The sequence below is a fragment of the Triticum aestivum genome, chromosome 3B, assembly GCF_018294505.1.
Source record: "Triticum aestivum cultivar Chinese Spring chromosome 3B, IWGSC CS RefSeq v2.1, whole genome shotgun sequence".
Classification (NCBI taxonomy): Eukaryota; Viridiplantae; Streptophyta; class Magnoliopsida; order Poales; family Poaceae; genus Triticum; species Triticum aestivum.
In genome coordinates this window covers 799,274,770-799,292,620 of record NC_057801.1, presented here as the reverse complement: position 1 = coordinate 799,292,620, position 17,851 = coordinate 799,274,770, and the positions used below count along the sequence as shown (strand labels likewise).

The 17,851-nt window shown below is 45.6% G+C and overlaps 1 protein-coding gene and 1 pseudogene across 2 annotated transcripts; one reads left to right on the top strand and one right to left on the bottom strand.

Moving 5' to 3' along the window:
• Positions 1–1,888: 1,888 nt before the first annotated feature.
• LOC123072515 (villin-2) lies at positions 1,889–12,843 on the top strand. 2 transcript variants are annotated; one of them, XM_044496080.1, is made up of 25 exons: positions 1,889–2,174; positions 3,319–3,446; positions 3,566–3,665; positions 3,763–3,831; positions 3,910–4,146; positions 4,241–4,418; positions 4,506–4,638; positions 5,439–5,598; positions 5,688–5,844; positions 5,925–6,028; positions 6,135–6,293; positions 6,850–6,918; positions 7,006–7,074; positions 7,452–7,589; positions 7,993–8,121; positions 9,763–9,913; positions 10,055–10,065; positions 10,147–10,287; positions 10,377–10,502; positions 10,751–10,807; positions 11,023–11,121; positions 11,190–11,300; positions 11,368–11,611; positions 11,919–12,172; positions 12,337–12,843. In XM_044496080.1, the coding sequence occupies exons 2-25, from the start codon at positions 3,394–3,396 to the stop codon at positions 12,448–12,450; spliced, it is 3,063 nt and encodes a 1,020-aa protein (XP_044352015.1). In that variant the 5' UTR covers positions 1,889–2,174; positions 3,319–3,393; the 3' UTR covers positions 12,451–12,843. The 2 variants fall into 2 exon arrangements, with proteins under 2 accessions (XP_044352015.1, XP_044352016.1); XM_044496081.1 differs by lacking the exon at positions 11,190–11,300.
• Positions 12,844–12,863: 20 nt separating this feature from the next.
• Positions 12,864–14,910, bottom strand: LOC123072516 (NADPH-dependent aldehyde reductase-like protein, chloroplastic; annotated as a pseudogene).
• Between the last annotated feature and the right edge of the window lie 2,941 nt (positions 14,911–17,851).

Below are 17,851 nucleotides of genomic sequence, written 5' to 3'. Positions count from 1 at the left end.
GACGCCGGCCATCGAACACAATTCATCAAGCTGAGTGGACACCAAGCCTTGAACTAGTTCATGGTTTTTCTTTACAACGCAGAGGGATCACTTAAAAAAAAATCGTCGAAGGTGAGGTCGACGACCCTGCCCTGGCGCTACCAGTCTCGTCGTTGTTGGCGGTCGGCGCCAACCGGCCGGAGCCGTCGACAAGTGCCTATTCGGCATCGTCGTCCTGCTTTGTCGGCCTCTTGTCGTCCTCGGCCTCGAACTCCTCGAAGAGCCACTCCCACCGTGCATTGTGGATGCAGAGCCGACGACGCCCGTGGTCGATGGTGTGGGCCTTGCACGAACGCGAGCACTGCCCGGTTCTTTGTTGACGGCAGCTTGGCTCACAAGGAGCTCCGCCACGACGGCGACATCCACGCACTCCACTTCCAGTCGAGCCACCGCCACATGGTGCTCTTCCAGTAGTGCCAGACTGAACTGCTTATCCGCCTGCAACATGGTGTCCAGACGTCGCGTCGCACATGGCGTCGATGCCCACCGCCTCCTCGTTCGAGCCCGACTTCGGAGCTCGGGTTAGCCCGCCTCAATGCGAGCCCGAAACTTGGCGTCCGCCACGTTACAGCACTGTGCACCCACGATAGCTTCCTGTACCACATTGTCGCCATCTGGACCATGCCAACGGCAGAGGGCAGGCGAGAGATGCAAAATATGGGTTTGGATGACGGATGCAAACGAGTGGGTTCGACAACATACAATGGATTGGAACTAGGGGCTCATACATTAGGGCTAGGGGTAGGGTTTTGGGGGAGGCCGGCCGGCTTTAGATAGCCGGGACATGTAAAGCGGCGAAGTTCCAGGTAAGCATCAATGTCAACTTGAACTTTGGCGGGCTGTGGATATCACTGTGCGACAGATGGAATGATTCGAGCACGCTATGTTTTTCACTTTGGAGAAGAAGAGAAGGCGAGCACGCGGTCGAGTAAAGAATCGCCCAACGTCAGGGCCTGGGTATATATACGAGTATTCTTTTTTTTTCCTAGAGGCGAGGGAGTATAGTTTTTGTTGTTGTTGATTAGGAATGGAATGCACCTATATTATCTGGAGTAGTTTGGAGACTGACACCGACGCGACCGGGCAAAACAATGGCTCCAGCCGGCCAAACCGCACGACGCATTCGTAGCCATATGCTCCCTCCGTTCGGAATTACTCGTTGAAGAAATGGATATATCTAGATGTATTTTAGTTATAGATGCATCCATTTTTGTGACAAGTAATTCCGAACGGAGGGAGTAGTATATACATACACACACTTGTCTGCGCCATTTCAAACGCAAGAAAACAAACACAAACTTGTCGCCGTCCGTCAAATCAAAAGGAAAAGAACACGAAACGTGCAAGGAATCGTCAACCGGCCCGGTTGGAAGAAGGAGAAGAAAACGTATGCCACAGCAGCACAGATATATCCTCCTCCCTTCTCTCTCTCGAAGGAGAAAAAAACAAGACATATTCTTCTCCTGCCGGACAAGGCAGCCGAATATACTATTCGTCACCGGCCACTGCCAGTGTGTATGTATGTGTACGTACTGCTCTGACCTGCTCGTGATGCTGCGCGCGCCATGTGGCACTTATTGTATGCCGTGTGGTACACTTGTACCAGGCCAGGTCGGGGGGCGATGGGTGATGATGGCCGCCACTGGGCGGGCGGCCGGGCGTGGGTCCGACCGACCGACCGACCGGGGCGGGCTTGGCTCGGCTGGCTGGCTGGCTGGATCCATGGGCATGGGCGTGCCATGCTCACGCAGCAGCATCTGCATCCACGAGCGCGACCATTATTACCCCCGTGCGGTGGCACGAGCCCCCCTCCTATGCACCACCGCCCCGCCCAGCTCAGCCCAGCCAACCCGTCCTCCCTCCTTGCCTTTCCTTCCCTTCCCTTCCCTTCCTTCCCACACACGCGGTCGGACGCCCCCTTTCCCTCCTCACTCTCGCCTCGCCATCCCTCCCTCCCTCCCTCCCCACCGGCGTCGGACGAGCCCCTCCCGCTCCGGTTACCTGTCGCCGGCTTCCTCCCACCGCCGGATCAGCGCTCCCGCGTCGGCGGATCTACGCGGGCGGCGCGGCGCCGCTCCGCGCGGGGACGCTCCCTATTCGTCGGCGGGCCCACCGGTCTCCCCTCCGCAGCCTGGGTAAGCCGATTCCCGTGCCCTCGCCTCGCTCCATAGATCCTCCGCTTCTCCTCCCTTCCTCGCGCCCCCTCGCCGCCGGATTACGGCGCCAGGCGCCGAGAGCCCGCGGCTGGGCCCCGCGCCGGCCGGGATCGTCGGCAGGATCGGGGATCACGCGCTCGGATCCGCCGCGGCAATGGCCGCCCCCGCTAGATCGCGAGATCCGGGCCATTATTCCGTGATCCACGCGTTACATATGCACCTGTCCGGATTTGAATGCTCATTTATTTTGCTGTCGTGCGTTGGGCAACTGGCTGAATTTCAGACTGTCACTCTCCCTCCGCACACTTATAAACTTTTATTTATTTTGCTCACCACATCGGCCTCGCAGCTGCCGGCCATTGTATGCAAGTTACATTCCCCATGTTGCAATTGACAGCTCACAGTCGGAAAAAAGGAAGGCTACCACCACCTGGACTGGATACATGTTTGCCGGAATCGATTACTCGAGTTCAGGATGTCCATGGAAAATTACTTGGATCAACTGTTTGATCCTTCGTGTTTAACACTTGAAACTAGCACTTTAACACAGGTTATCATTGCTAGATAGCTCATCTCCTTCAACTACACGCCTACATTTGGTTGGGACCAACTTTTTGAACAAGATCAAATAGCCGTTCAAATGCATCGATCATTGCAGCAAAAGCCTTGGCCATGTGCTGGTTGCGTGACCACGGCGGACTCCTATGCGCGCAGGGGAAGTTGTGCTCCTCTGCTGACGTCGGAGCGGGGTGGGAAGAGGGGACTCCTGTGTCATGGGGTTAGGAGAGAGTGATACTTCTGAAAAAAAATGCTGATGCCAACATAAATCTGAATACAGCTATTTTTACAGCGTAAGCTTTTTTTTTAAATGAAAATTATGCAGTGATGGATATATGCTGCCCAAGAGAGTGACTGAGAGAGAGCACGTCAATGCTGATTCATAAGCATTGTCCATGGCTTGATGTATTCTACTCAGCATCTCACACACGACTTCATTAGTTATCTTATCTGCAGTTGGTTGGAGTTTTTTTTCTTCTATTTCCTTGTTGGAGTAACTGAATGCGTTTTCATATTTGGATTAGCGTGCTCCCTTTTCAGCTTATGACGTACTCTCAAATTTCAGGGCCCTCGCTGTATAGTGGAGCCATTGCTGCTATTTCATCACCTTCAAAGTGAGCCCTGGTAAAGTTGCTTCCAAATGTCGACCCAGAAAGTGGTGGACCCTGCTTTCCAAGGGGCTGGCCAAAAAGTGTATCCTTCCACACGACTGTTAGCTGGTTATCTTTGATTGAATTGATTTTGTTCGTTAAGCCCACAAATTTCGGCTGTACTTCTTTATTTATGTATGCGTGCCCCTTGACGTCACTTAGTGGGATAGAAATATGGCGAATTGAAGATTTTAAGCCAGTTGCATTGCCAAAATCTGATTATGGTAAATTCTATTCTGGAGATTCATATATAGTTTTGCAGGTGATTGCTTTGACTCTTGCATTCCCTGATGCATCATTGATCTTCCTATTTTTCTATCATACAGAAGTTACTAAGACATTTCTTTGTATTTTTCTAGACAACTTCTCCTAAGGGTGGTGCATATCTGTACGACCTCCACTTCTGGATTGGGAAAGACTCAAGCCAAGTACACACCGTGTAAAATTCAATTTTTGTTACACTCAGAAATACATTTTCAACCAACTGACGACTTGTCGTTGTGCAGGATGAAGCTGGCACTGCAGCAATCAAGACGGTCGAACTCGATTCTGTACTTGGGGGTCGTGCAGTCCAGTATAGGGAACTCCAAGGTTATGAATCTGACAAGTTCCTGTCATACTTCAAACCTTGCATTATACCTATGGAGGGTGGTTTCGCCTCTGGGTTCAAAACGCCAGAAGAGGAGACGTTTGAAACACGGTTATATATTTGCAAAGGAAAGAGAGCTATTAGAATTAAGCAGGTAGGGGATATTTTACCCTCTTCCTGCATATTCTTTTCAAATTTCAGCTTATCAATTCTGTATGCTACATTAATATGGTGCCTACATTGTTCAGGTTCCCTTTGCACGGTCATCATTAAACCATGATGATGTGTTTATCTTAGATACTGAAAATAAAATTTATCAATTCAATGGTGCAAACTCCAATATCCAAGAAAGGGCTAAATCACTGGAAGTGATCCAACATTTAAAGGAGAAGTACCATGGGGGTGTGTGTGATGTTGCAATCGTTGGTAAGGGGATATTTAACCTGGCACCGGTATTTTGTTAACTGATGCGCCTTTTTCTCTACTCACGTGGTTTAACTCTTATAATGCCAGATGATGGAAAACTACAAGCGGAATCAGACTCTGGTGAATTCTGGGTCCTTTTTGGAGGTTTTGCACCTATCGGGAAAAAAACTGTCAGTGATGACGATGTTGTACTGGAAACCACAGCACCCAAGCTCTACAGGTATTTCTTAATGGAAGCGACTTTGTTGATACTTAATGGTAGCAACCAGTCCAAAGAAATAGATAATTAAAGGAAACTAATCATCATGATTCAAAATTATATGGCTACTGTTGCTACTTGCTGGGGCCATGTGCATGACATTATTGTTGTTTATGTTCTCACATTTGTAAGACAAGCACATACCAGTTAATGATTATTTAAAAAATGAGCGTATGGTTGGCAATAAAATAAATAAATTGAAATCTCTATTCATCTCTAGACGATACAGATGAATGCTTAGTTATAGCTTCTTATTTGCTTCAGTTGTGTCTCCTACACTTAAAAAGGCTTCTAGCCAGTCATTGGCTACATACCTTTTTACATCATAGGCTACATGTCTTTTACACCCATAAATTTTGCTTTCTACTCTATAAGATATTAACTAAACAGAAGTATCTTTTCGGGAGCAGCAACACAGTAATAAGATTTTATTAGCATCGGGAAAGATGATTGTAAAAGCAAATAGTCCACAACACAACACAATACAATACAGCGACCCACAGACTGTCATAGCTTGCCTCAAGTTCTTGTGTCCCTATTCTGTGTATTCCACATTCCTTCTGGAAATAGCCCGGACCACCAGCTAAAGGTCTTTAAAAGACCACTAGGGGGTGGGAGTGCAAAGGTAGCCAGGAGGTTTGCCTAGAAGCAGTTACTTGTGAAATGTTTATAGTTGCAGTATCTGTAAAGATCACTTGATGTTGGAAGACATGGCTCTATTGATATTTTACTGTTTGCCCTGTCCATTGTTCTCCTTGCAGTATCAATGACGGTGAATTAAAGTTTGAAGATATACCTCTTACAAAAGCAGTCCTTGAGAACACAAGATGTTTCTTACTTGACTGCGGGGCTGAAATGTTTGTATGGGTTGGTCGGGTAACACAACTCGAGGACAGAAAAGCTGTCACTAAAGCAGTTGAGGTGAGCTTACAGAAAGTCTCTCCTTCTCTTTTTATGTTTTTGATTGTCATTTCAGATTTGCAACACTGTTATGGTTTTGCCTCTTGTAGGAATTCATCATTAACCAGAAAAGGCCAAAGACAACAAGAGTGACACAAGTGATTCAGGGTTATGAAAGCCATGCATTCAAGTCAAAATTTGAATCTTGGCCGGCGGGTACTGCAACAGGGAACTCAGGTGCAGAGGATGGGCGGGGAAAAGTTGCAGGTAGTTTATTCAGTTACAACTAACAGGATAACAAAAATTCTATTTTGATTATTGCTGATGATCTTTGGTGTTTCTTCTAGCTTTATTGAAGCAACAAGGCGTTGATGTAAAGGGAGCTCCAAAAAGCAGCACTCCAGTAAACGAGGAAGTTCCTCCTTTGCTTGAAGGTGGTGGAAGACTCGAGGTTTGGCTGATCCTATGTCCTACTTTATGAGTCGCATTCTTTAATATATTTATTCCCAAAATGCATTAATGAAAATGACCTTACAAATAAATTGTTTCTATTTCAGGTGTGGTGCATCGATGGAAATACTAGAAGTCCACTTCCAAAAGAGGACAATGGAAAATTTTACAGTGGAGACTGTTATATTGTTCTTTATACATATCATTCGGGTGACAAGAAAGAAGAATATTATCTCAATTACTGGATTGGGAAGGAAAGCACAGCGGTAATAATACGTTGCATGCTGCCCCACTTAGCTAATGACTAACTTTTTCTTTTCACTTGATAATGAATTAGTGATTGTCTTGGTGATCCGGCGTTTACTGTTTTATATATCGTGCATTTACTTACATGATGGTTTACTTTAGATAAAACCTATTCCTAAGCCTTTCTGTAGAATTATTTATATTCACTGTCAATGCACATGTCGAAGCCACATTGCCTGACCAGATTAGAAAGGTCATAAACAGATAAATCAGGATGCATGCATAATACAGGTGTTGCGGCAACTAGTCTCAGAATGTTTTTGCTGGAAGGGTTCATCTTTAAATTGCAGATGTTGCTAGGATGCTCCAGATCTTCCTGCCAAAATCTTTCCATACATAGCTTAAATTTAAGTGTGTCCGTTCTATGTTAGAATAGATTTCCAAGGACAAACTCATGTTATTGGTATTAAAGGAGTTAACTGATCTCTGTTTATCACATTTTTACATCGACATGACTCATGTGCTTTTAAAAGTGAGCTGGTGTCTATGTTTACCTTTTTGGTGTACTCTGTGCAGGATGATCAAGTAATGGGAGCTGAACTAGCTAATACAATGTGGAATTCACTGAAAGGAAGGCCTGTTCTGGTGCTGCATTTTATTTCACATTTAAACAAGTGTATATAATATTTATTCCCAAGAGAAGAGTTTAATTTATTTGTAGTTGTACTGTAGGGTCGTATTTATCAAGGGAAGGAACCACCACAATTTGTTGCTCTTTTCCAGCCCATGGTTATCTTGAAGGTATCACTGTTTCTGTATTTATCTTTTTTTTTGACAATCACTCACCACCTGAGAGGTGGCTTCCCTTTGATGCTGTTATGCTAAAAGGACTGCATAGTTCAATTCTTACTCTTAAATAATGTACAACAACAACAACAAAGCCTTTTGTCCCAAGCAAGTTGGTATAGGCTGGAGATGAAACCCAACAGAAACCTATGAGAACCCATAAATGAAGTGATCAAGTACAAGTAAACACAGTGAAGGAAAGTAAATTAAAGTTCTGGTACATGGATTGCTGATTTCCATGCAGTTCTATCCAGAGCCAAATCGCTGGGTACATTCCAGTCTCTGAGTCTAAATAATATATGTTAAGTATTTTTCTTTTACTAATCATGTAGGGTGGTATCAGTTCTGGATACAAGAAGATTACAGAAGAAAAGGGTGCGGCCAGTGGATCTTACTCTCCCGAGGGCATAGCTCTGTTTCGGGTGTCTGGAACAGCTATCCATAACAATAAAACGCTTCACGTTGACGCGGTATAACCTGCCTCCCTGTTATTTTTGTTGATATCTAGAACGACACATACTCCCTCCGATCCATATTAATTGTCGCTGATTTAGTACAACAAAAGCTGTGCAAGTGAGATTATTGTCTTTCAAAAGTATACCTTTGTGCCAATTTCTTAGAAAAATTATACCTCTGCCTTGTGACCATGAGGTCATGGGTTCAAGTCCTGGAAACAGCCTCTTACAGAAATGTAGGGAAAGGCTGCGTACAGTAGACCCCAAGTGGTCGGACCCTTCCCCTCCCCGGACCCTGCGCAAGCGGGAGCTACATGCACCGGGCTGCCCTTTTTTATGCACAGAGGATATTCACAAAATCTACAACTGTACATAAATTCCGTTATTTTTCCCGTGAGTTAATCGGTTAATTTTACAGCTAGCTACATCTTTAAGCTCCACAGACTGTTTTGTATTGCAAACTGGAAGTGCTATGTTTACATGGCATGGCAACTCTAGCACTTATGAGCAACAGCAGTGGGCAGCGAAAGTTGCTGAATTCTTGAAGGTACATGGCCATCTTTAAACAGAGATCATTTCAAATTTCTATGCACCTTTTGCAGAAGTCTTTATAACATGATTTGTTATTGAGTTTGTTGAATGACAGATTCACTCATGTCTCGCCCATCTTACACATACAAGTTATTACCACACACACATATATATATAAGATGTTAATAGTGACACTAATAGTTTTAACTCGTGAAAAATTCAAGCTTATATGCTGATTTTGAATGGAAATGGGAACCTTATAAAGGTGACATATGAAGATTGAAGCTCACCATTCTGGTGGCTTGTGGTAACATGTATCACAATGTCAGTGTCAACTGAAATAAAGCTATTGCACAAATTAGCAAAAAGTGCCGGTCCAGTTAGGTATAGAATATAATTTCTCTGTGTACCGACGCAGTTCAGCACTACTACTGATTGCAGTTCAGTACTTGTACTGATTGCTGGCTTTTGCCAAAATTTACCAGGTAAAAATTTCCATCTAATCTCTTTGGATGGAAAATTTAGATACATGCCACCGTGTGTTCATATTAGAGATGTGCTACCAAAAGGACCCCTCTTCGAGATATGCCATTGCAGATTGTCTGTTTTACCTTTTGAATCTCAAATTGCCTGATTTTAAAAATACGTCAGTATGGATGGAACTACCCCTGTTTCCTGTGTCAACCTCACACCAGTCCTGACTTCTTCCACACCATTCCATAGCGTTCTCCATGGACAGACTCAGTTGCTTGCCAGGCTATTTGAGGCAATCTCAAGCTGTACAATCTCATCGCATTGCATCATTGAGGATGCCGCTGTTGCAACCTTGAACCATGGAATTTGCAGTAAGGCTGCTTCTGGAACTTTGGATACAATCTTCAATCGCTGTGTCCCATCACTCTGTTGATGCCACCACTTGAAACTGCTGGGTAAACTCCAGTCACTCCAATGTCGTAACTGAGCTGCTTCCACCACATATCCTTGCGCCAATATTCGAGTTCCCGTTTCTCCTTTTTTTGTGCCATCTGAGCCATCCTTGCACCAACAACCTGTGTAGAAACGTTGCAGACTTCACTGTACCGACCTGTGTAGAGCCGTTGCAGACTTTATTGTACCCTAGTTTTAGTATTAGGGTCTCACCCCAACGTTCTTGTACATAAAAATACAGCCATGCTCTTTCCACGTGTTTCCTAAACACAGCCCATCCCCAAGCTCTGGCGTCCTGTTCATACTGGCATATATCTGAAATCAGCCACTTAATGGCACATCAAGAAGGAGCTTTTCAGTGGCACATCTCAAATACAGCCAATCTGCAGCAGCACGCAACTAATTTTTTATTCGACCCTTTACTGGTCGGCACAACCTTTTCTGTTTACATGCCCCTGGTTATTTGTGGAAGACATGTCAGTAGAAATGTCTATTCACTGTAGTTTGATGGATGGTCATAGTGTCACGGTTACCTAAAGAGTTCTTCTGTTTTAGTAATCGTGATACAGCATATTTTTAAAAATATCACATCGAATTACATGAACGTAGTTATGGATTGCTGCAAAGTTGTTCCATAACTATTTTCTTATGAAGCATTGATTCTGAAACTTCATGAATCACTGCCATTCCCAACTACCCCTTGCTAAGATTTCTGTATCCAATATTGCAGCCTGGTGTGACAGTGAAACATTGCAAGGAGGGAACAGAGAGTTCTGCTTTCTGGTTTGCTCTTGATGGAAAACAGAGCTATACAAGCAAACCCATCATGCAGTATACTATTGTTAGAGAGCCTCATTTGTATGCCTTCTCAATTAGGAAAGGTTAGTCCTTGTAGATTTCTTACTTTGACTTCTTTGCTCTCATTATGTCAGTATCTATATGGTACATGTACTTGTCCTAATTATGTTTTGTTACTTTGGTTTCATTCATGGTAACATGGTCATCAATTTACCATTGATCAGGGAGACTAGAGGTATTCCTCTTGCCCTTGATTCTTTTAAGTTAGACTTGGTTATAGAAATTCAGGTTATGTGATGTCAATGAGCTTCGGCAGGTTACCGAGATCTTCAATTTTTGCCAAGATGATTTGTTGACTGAAGACTTGATGATTCTCGACACACACGGAGAGGTCTTTATTTGGGTTGGTCAGTGCGTGGAACCAAAAGAGAAACAAAAGGCGTTCGAAATTGGCCAGGTGACCTGAAGCTTTGACCTTGTTATTATAGTTTGCTGTTGTTTTACAATTATGCAACACTTGATGCTTCTTATACCTCTTTACCACAGAAATACATAGAGCATGCGATGTCGATTGAAGATCTTTCCCCTTATGTACCACTTTACAAAGTCTCTGAAGGGAATGAACCGTGCTTCTTCAAGACATACTTCTCTTGGGATAACACAAAATCTGTGGTATGCTGTCGGATATCTTATACTGCTATATCTTTGTGTGCTGTTGTCTATTATTAACTTACAGTGAAGGTATGATCTACTTAAGTTAATTAAAGTGAAAACCTACTGAACATTTGTGGTTTCATTTACTTCTGAAGGCAGTCTTCGTTATAGTTCTCCTTGTTCACTTATACCTGTGTATGCTATTCGTGGTGTTTATTCTGTTAGTGCTTGTTACGGGCCATTAACGGGTTTCTTGTTTTGTGCAGATTCATGGGAATTCGTTCCAAAAGAAACTTTCACTTCTTTTTGGATTACGCTCAGAGGTAATTTGGGTAACACTCGCAGCACTGCTCGGATGTATAACAAGTATAGTATAGCTGAATTGCTTTTACAGAATGAACTTCATAAACCGGATGTTTAGACAATTGATCATGCTGTAGTACATGATACAAATTTCATGAATTCATTGGAGATGCAAAATATAGAGAATATAATAGTAGCATGATATTGTCATATTGATGCCATAATTACTTTACAGGGTGCATCTAGGAGCTCTGGTAATGGTGGACCCACTCAAAGGGCATCTGCATTAGCAGCTCTATCATCTGCATTCAATCCATCTTCGCAGCCGAAGCAGGTAAATGCTCAGTATTTTCACTACCAAAATATTATGAGTGATGAACTAACTAGGCAATCCCTTTTCAGGCTAACGATAGTAGGCCTCCAAGCAGTTCGGGTGATGGACCCACTCAACGTGCCTCTGCACTGGCTGCCTTGTCCTCAACTGCATTCAATCCAGCTCCGCAGCAGAAGCAGGTAAATGCTCAATATTTTCTCTACCAAAATATCATGAGTGATTAACTAACTAGGCAATCCCTTTCAGGCTACTGATAGTAGACCTCCAAGCTCGGGTGATGGACCCACTCAACGTGCCTCTGCACTGGCTGCCTTGTCCAATGCGTTTAATCCATCCTCAAAACCAAAAACTCCACCTCCGTCACGTTCAGGTCAAGGGTCACAAAGAGCAGCTGCAGTTGCTGCGCTGTCCTCTGTGCTGACTGCTGAGCAGTCTGGATCATCTGACAATCTCAAAGCTAGCAAGACGAGCACAACATCAGAAAAGAGTGGTACAGCCGTACCCCCCCTTTTAAATTTCATCTTCTTAGAGAACAATAAAGACTTGTGGATTGTCCGATTTGTGTTTTTGCTGTAAAATTGTTCCACCAAGACTTCAAAACAATTGTGCTCATCTCTCTGCAAATAACTTTGGAATAGTGAATGCATGTCTACTGTGCTGTATATTTAATTTGCTGGTATACTGGAGTAACTGCGTTATGTTCACCAGACTAGTGGGGAGATCCATAGATGAAGTGAGCCCTTATGGACTTGCTGGTATTTGTGTTTTTCAAAGCTTTATACCTTTAATCATTGCAGAGGCGGAGGTCGTCGTAATATCTCCATCGGAGGCATCTCCTCGCTCTGAAGCTGGGGAATCCTCTGAATTTCAGTCAGAGAAAGATGCTGCAGTGGATGAGGTGCCATCCGAGGTAGATGTAGCAGAGCCTGAGGCGCTGGAGGTGCCAGAGGAACAAGAAACTGAGCATGTTGGTGAAGCAACATTTAGCTACGACCGCTTGATATCTAAATCTACTGATCCTATCCGTGGGATAGACTACAAACGCAGAGAGGTTTGTTCTCGAGAACACTTTATATCGAGAGTCCACATGTACTACTAGGTTATTCTTCCGAAGCACTTTTTAGGTTTGCTGGTTTAGCATTGTTTCTTAGACTAGGGTTAAGCTTGTATAGGTTGCAGCTGAATTGCTCATGTCTTTGGCTGTTGCTTCTCTAGGCATACTTATCAGAGAGCGAGTTCCAGACCGTCTTCGGCATCACCAAGGACGCGTTCTACCAGCAGCCAGGGTGGAAGCAAGAGCTGCAGAAGCGGAAAGCCGACCTCTTTTGAATAAGCGTCTGCTTCCGGTTCTCCCGCAGAATGTGATCAATCAATCATATGTGCTTGTTTTTATCCCTCTCATCATGATTGATTGATTGGCACGATCCATTGCTGGTCATCTTTGTGCGAACGGCTACCTGTGGCTTTGGTTGATTGGTTTTGCGAATTTTATAGGTCATTCTTTCGTTTGTACATGGACTGAGTGCTGTGTGCTGCTTGCAAGGTCCTAATATGCTCTAGCTTGTTTTGTGATTGTCCATATGTGTATGGTTTTTCTCGGTTTGTTTTATTTACATGTGTATGGGCAGCCCCCCTGGGTATCTTTTGGAAGGTCATCTACACTGTCATTCTGGTGTACCACGGACAATTATGTTACCTATAATGTCTAGTTGTGCTGTTGAAGATTGTTGCAACTTGGAAAGAACACTCCGTCAAAATTATTGTCTGTTCTTGTAAATAAGCCTGCATGTCTTACTATTATGAAAGTCATGCCGGCTTATTGATGCTAAACCTTTTGTACTCCCTCCGTTCCTTACAAGTCTTTTTAAAGATTTCAATATGAACTACATACGGATGTATATAAACATAGTTTAGGGTGTAGATAAACTCATTTTGCTTCGTATATAGTCTATATTGGAATCTCTAAAAAAGACATGTATTTAGGAATGGAGGGAGTATGTTTAGTTCAGTTGGGTTTTTGAGTATCACAAAACCACAACTCATGGATTTGGAGTTAATTGCAACATAGTTATTAGATTATCTCTTAATAGAACATTGATTTTTTTTGAAGGAACACAACGCATTAAATTAATACAGTAAAATGCTGGACATATCGCCCGCTACAGCATTTGATACAAACTTTGGAAATTGGCCTAGCCAATTATCAGAACAGGTAACTTCCGTATGAATGCATTACAGCTAAAGCGTGAGTTGCTATACACCTATGAGTCAAAGTGAATTTCCGCATTATTCATGCTTACAATGCACTATGGATACATCACTTAAGCCCCTCATGTATAAGAAATTTAATCTCTTTAAACAAAGTGCCTATAGTTGACAGGTCATATTTATCATAAACAATAGCTTGCATCAGCACCATGCAATCTGTTTCAAACATCACTTTTTGACAACTCATTTGAATAGCAGCATACACAGCTTGTTGAAAGCTAAAAGTTCAGCATGTAGTGGGTTTAAAACATACTGCAAGTTACCTGCTCCTTGATTTTGGAGCGGCGTGCTTAATATCACTGCTCGGTTTGTAATTGATAGCCAAAATGAATGGTGGATTTCACATTTTATTTAAGATCTGAGAGTGGCGAAAGAAAAGAAAAAACGATGTTCATGGGTGCATTGTGTCGGTGACCAATGGGCAATTGGTAATATCGGCCAGGACCAAGCTTGGCCATCTGCAACTAAATGAACTCAAATGGGTCTGAAGTCATTTGCAGATCAGGGTTTTGGGTTTGAAGTGAATTTGCACAGAAATGGGTCAAAGTAGTGTTGGATTCGAAGTACTCCCTCCGATCCATATTAGATACCACTAGCTCATTTCGCCAAGGACGAGCGAGGGAGGGAGGGAGGGAGAGGGAGGCTATATGGTGCCCCCGTTGCAGCGCAGCACCTGGCCGTTGACCCACCCGCCGGCGTCGCTGGCGAGGAACCCGACGAGCGGCGCGATGTCCTCCGGCAGCCCGAGCCGCCCCAGCGGCGCCTCGGCGATGTACCGCGCCGCCTCCTCCTCCGTCTTCCCGTTGTAGAACATCGGGGTGGCCGTGGACCCCGGCGCCACGGCGTTGGCGGTGATCCCCGTGCCCCGCAGCTCCTTGGCCAGGATCCTCGTCATCGTCTCCACCGCCGCCTTGCTGGCCGCGTACGCCGCGTAGCCGGGCCGCAGCGACCCGACCCCCGACGACGAGAAGGTGACGATGCGGCCCCGCCCGTCGCGCGCCAGCCGGTTGGCCGCCTCCCGGAGGCACAGGAAGGTGCCCCGCGCGTTGACGCCGAACGCGGCGTCGTACGTCGCCTCGCTCGTCTCCGCCAGCGCCGGGTACGAGTAGTCCAGCACCGCCGCTGTCGTGACGAGCACGTGCAGCTCCCCGCCGAACGCCGCCGCCGCCGCGTCGAACAGCGCCCGCACCTGCGCCGCGTCCGACACGTCCGCCTCCACCGCGATGGCATGGCCGTCGCCGTGGGCGGCGTTGATGCCGGCCACGACCTCCTTGGCCGGCGCCGGGCCCCCGACCTAGGCCACCGCCACGCGCGCGCCCAGGGCTGCCAGGTGCTTCGACACGGCCGAGCCGATGCCGCCGGCGCCGCCCGTCACGATCGCCACGCGCCCGTGGAGCATCAGCGGCGCCGTCACGCTGCTCGCGGCCCCGTTGCCGTTGCCGTTGCCGTTGGTATCCGCCATCCCTGAGCGCGTCTCACGGTGAGCGAGCGTGAGCTGAGCAAGACGAAGGACAGGGAACGCATGCGGGCGTATGTTTGTTGCAGGAGGCAACGCCACGTATATAAGCCGGAGAGCGCTCTACAAGAGTAAGAAAATAATAATAATAAAAAAGAGTGGGGCAGGCACAATCAAAGCGAATTTAATTACAGAGGACTGCTGGTGCAATGCTGTGCCCATGCCGATAGCAGAGATTTATGAGGGTGGGTATATGTCCCAAATTTAGCATGGACTAGCAAATCTACTGTAGAGTTCGAGGTTTACAGTTTATACTCGTGTACGTGGCGTTGCCTCCGCAAAATGCCAATGACGGGTGACCTCCATGGAGGTGGTTATTTTGACAAAGTCAAAAACCATATTTTAAAGTTTCAAAAAATTTGGTAAAAATCATACATGTTCATATGGATGTATCCTACATGTGTGTAATTTTTTCAGATGATACATATTATGGTGAGAGCTACACAAAAAAGAGAAAATCGCGATCTGAAACTGATGAACAGTACATGTACTGTTCACTATTAGAAAGGTAGGATTTTCTCTTTTTTGTGTAGCTCTCTCCATAATGTATTTCGTCGTCAGACTTTATACGCATGCGGAATACATCCATATGAATGTGTATAATTTTTTTCAGAATTTTTTAAAACTCCGAAATGTCATTATCGAATTTTTAAAAATAACCACCTCCATGGAGGTTGCCCGCCAAAAGACCGCACTCGCGTTGCCTCCAAATTACTCCTACAAATTACTTTACATGCAAAATAATACTCCCTCTGGTTCACAAATATAAGATGTTCTAACTTTTTTTTTTTGAATTGGATGCATATAGACTTGTTTTAGTGCATTTGTTCACTCATTTCAGTCATATGTGGTCCATATTAAAATATTCAAAGCAGCTTACGTTTGTGAGCGGAGGAAGTACAACTTTGTGAAAAGTGCAAGTTGTAATGCTTGTTGGTAAACTGAAACTGAACGGACTTTGACATAAGAAAATGTCATCCAACTTAGATGATGAACTTTACATACGGAGTCTAGAAACTTTGAGTTATCCACTAAGAGCATCTCTAGCAGATTCTGTAAAACAGGCCGTCCGCTAAAACAACCACGATATCGTGGATTGGGACATTTTTTCCGCCTAGAACAGATCCTGTAAGATTGGCCATCCGCGCAAACCAACCTGTGGTTGGATGGTTGGAAGGACAGTGGTATCCCCAATGCACCAAAGTTTAAGTGCTAGATTTTACATTGATGCTTGCATTATTTTCAGGATTTCTTTCAGCCTTCCAGGGATGTTCATCGGTGGGAGGAGACGTTCTCATCGACTGTGAGGCGCCTATGATGACTTCATAAAATCATAAGATGCTATGTCGGCTCAGTGTCTCAGAGGTACTCATAGGGGTAGGGAGTGCGTGCGTGCATTAGCGTGTCCTGTGCTTCATTCATAGGCGTGAGTGAATGCTCATATATATGAGCGACTTCGACTGTACTGTGTTAAAAAAATCGACCGTTTGCTAAACTTTTTTGCGGCATCCTGCAAAGTTTGGGCCGATTCCGCCATATCTACGGGTTCCCTCCCTCTTTTTGCCTGCTCCGCTATTCTTGGCGCGAATGAAGCTTCCACGCCCTTGCGTTCCCGCCTCACTCGTCGCCCTGCCTCCGATCTTGCCGTCCCCTCGCCGTTCGGCCTCGCTGCGCCGCCAACCACTCCTATGGGGTACCCGCAGCCACCGGGCGCCACATTTCATGCTCTACAGCCACCAACTACGCCACTCCGTCCTACCGCGCCTCCCTCAGCCGTGCATGTTGGCGCCATGCCAACACCTTCCGCCGCCGGCGCCAAGCGGAAGAGGTAGGGGAATCATCTCGTGCAAGGAGGCGAGCACCAGCGTGGCACCACCTCCTTCCGCCCCGCTCCGGTTCCTCCCCTCACGGTCGCCGATGCAAGGAAGAAGACCGCCTCCATCGGCCTAGCCGGTGCACGGGCAAAGCCCCAGAGGAAAATAAGGCACCCGCGGCAAGAGGTCGGGCTCCTCCTAGGCTGGTCACGCCTACTACGTGGTAATTTTTATTTCTTTTGCATGAAACGCTCCGATGATGTTTGGTTCGACTTTGAAGCACTTGTTTATGCATTGGTTGTCGAATTTTGTAGCCAAAACATGCACTCAACATATACCGAGATTTTGTAGGAGAATGTCGTGTATTTGAGTGCCCCCCCCCCCCCTTGACGATTTCGATATGCCTCATGTGGAGGTCGAGGCGGAGGCGGAGGCGGATGAAGCAAATGACGGTGGTGATGAAGTGTGGAAGTGATCGAGGAGGTCGAGTACGATGCTAGAGCGGGGAGGACCGACAAATACAAAGAGGTGGAGGATGTGTGCTTGATTCAAGCATGGGAGAGTGTGTCACTTGATGCGGTGATCGACAAGGGTCAAAGCTTTGGGAATTATTGGCAAAGGATCGAGGATAAGTGCCACTGGATCTTGCTATCTCCGCCCGGCCGGTCCTTAAAGTCACTCCAAGGCCGTTGTGACATGATCAAGAAAATTTGTCGCCGTTGGAGTGGGTGCTTGGAGCAAGTGCGAAATGCACCTCCAAGTGGCGTCACTATTGATGATTATGTGAGTTTTTCTTCATTTTGTTGACTTTGGACCGAGTTGACAAAAGTTTGAGCTCATAGTTGCCTCAGTGTCTATGTGTAGGATCACATCATCAATGAATATTTAAAGCAAACCATGGGTTTCAAGGGCCGGTCATTCACTCTTCATCATTGTTGGCGCTTGCTCAAGGATAGTGAGAAGCGGGGTGTGAGGGACAAGGAAGCCCCCCCCCCCCAAAGAAAGGTTCTCCTGTCAAATTTTAAGATGAGGATGATGATAGTGATGATGCACCAAAAGGAGGGAGAAACAAGGGAAAACCAGATGAAAACAAAAAGGAGAAAGCGAGAGTGAAGAGGTCGGTCGAGGCAAC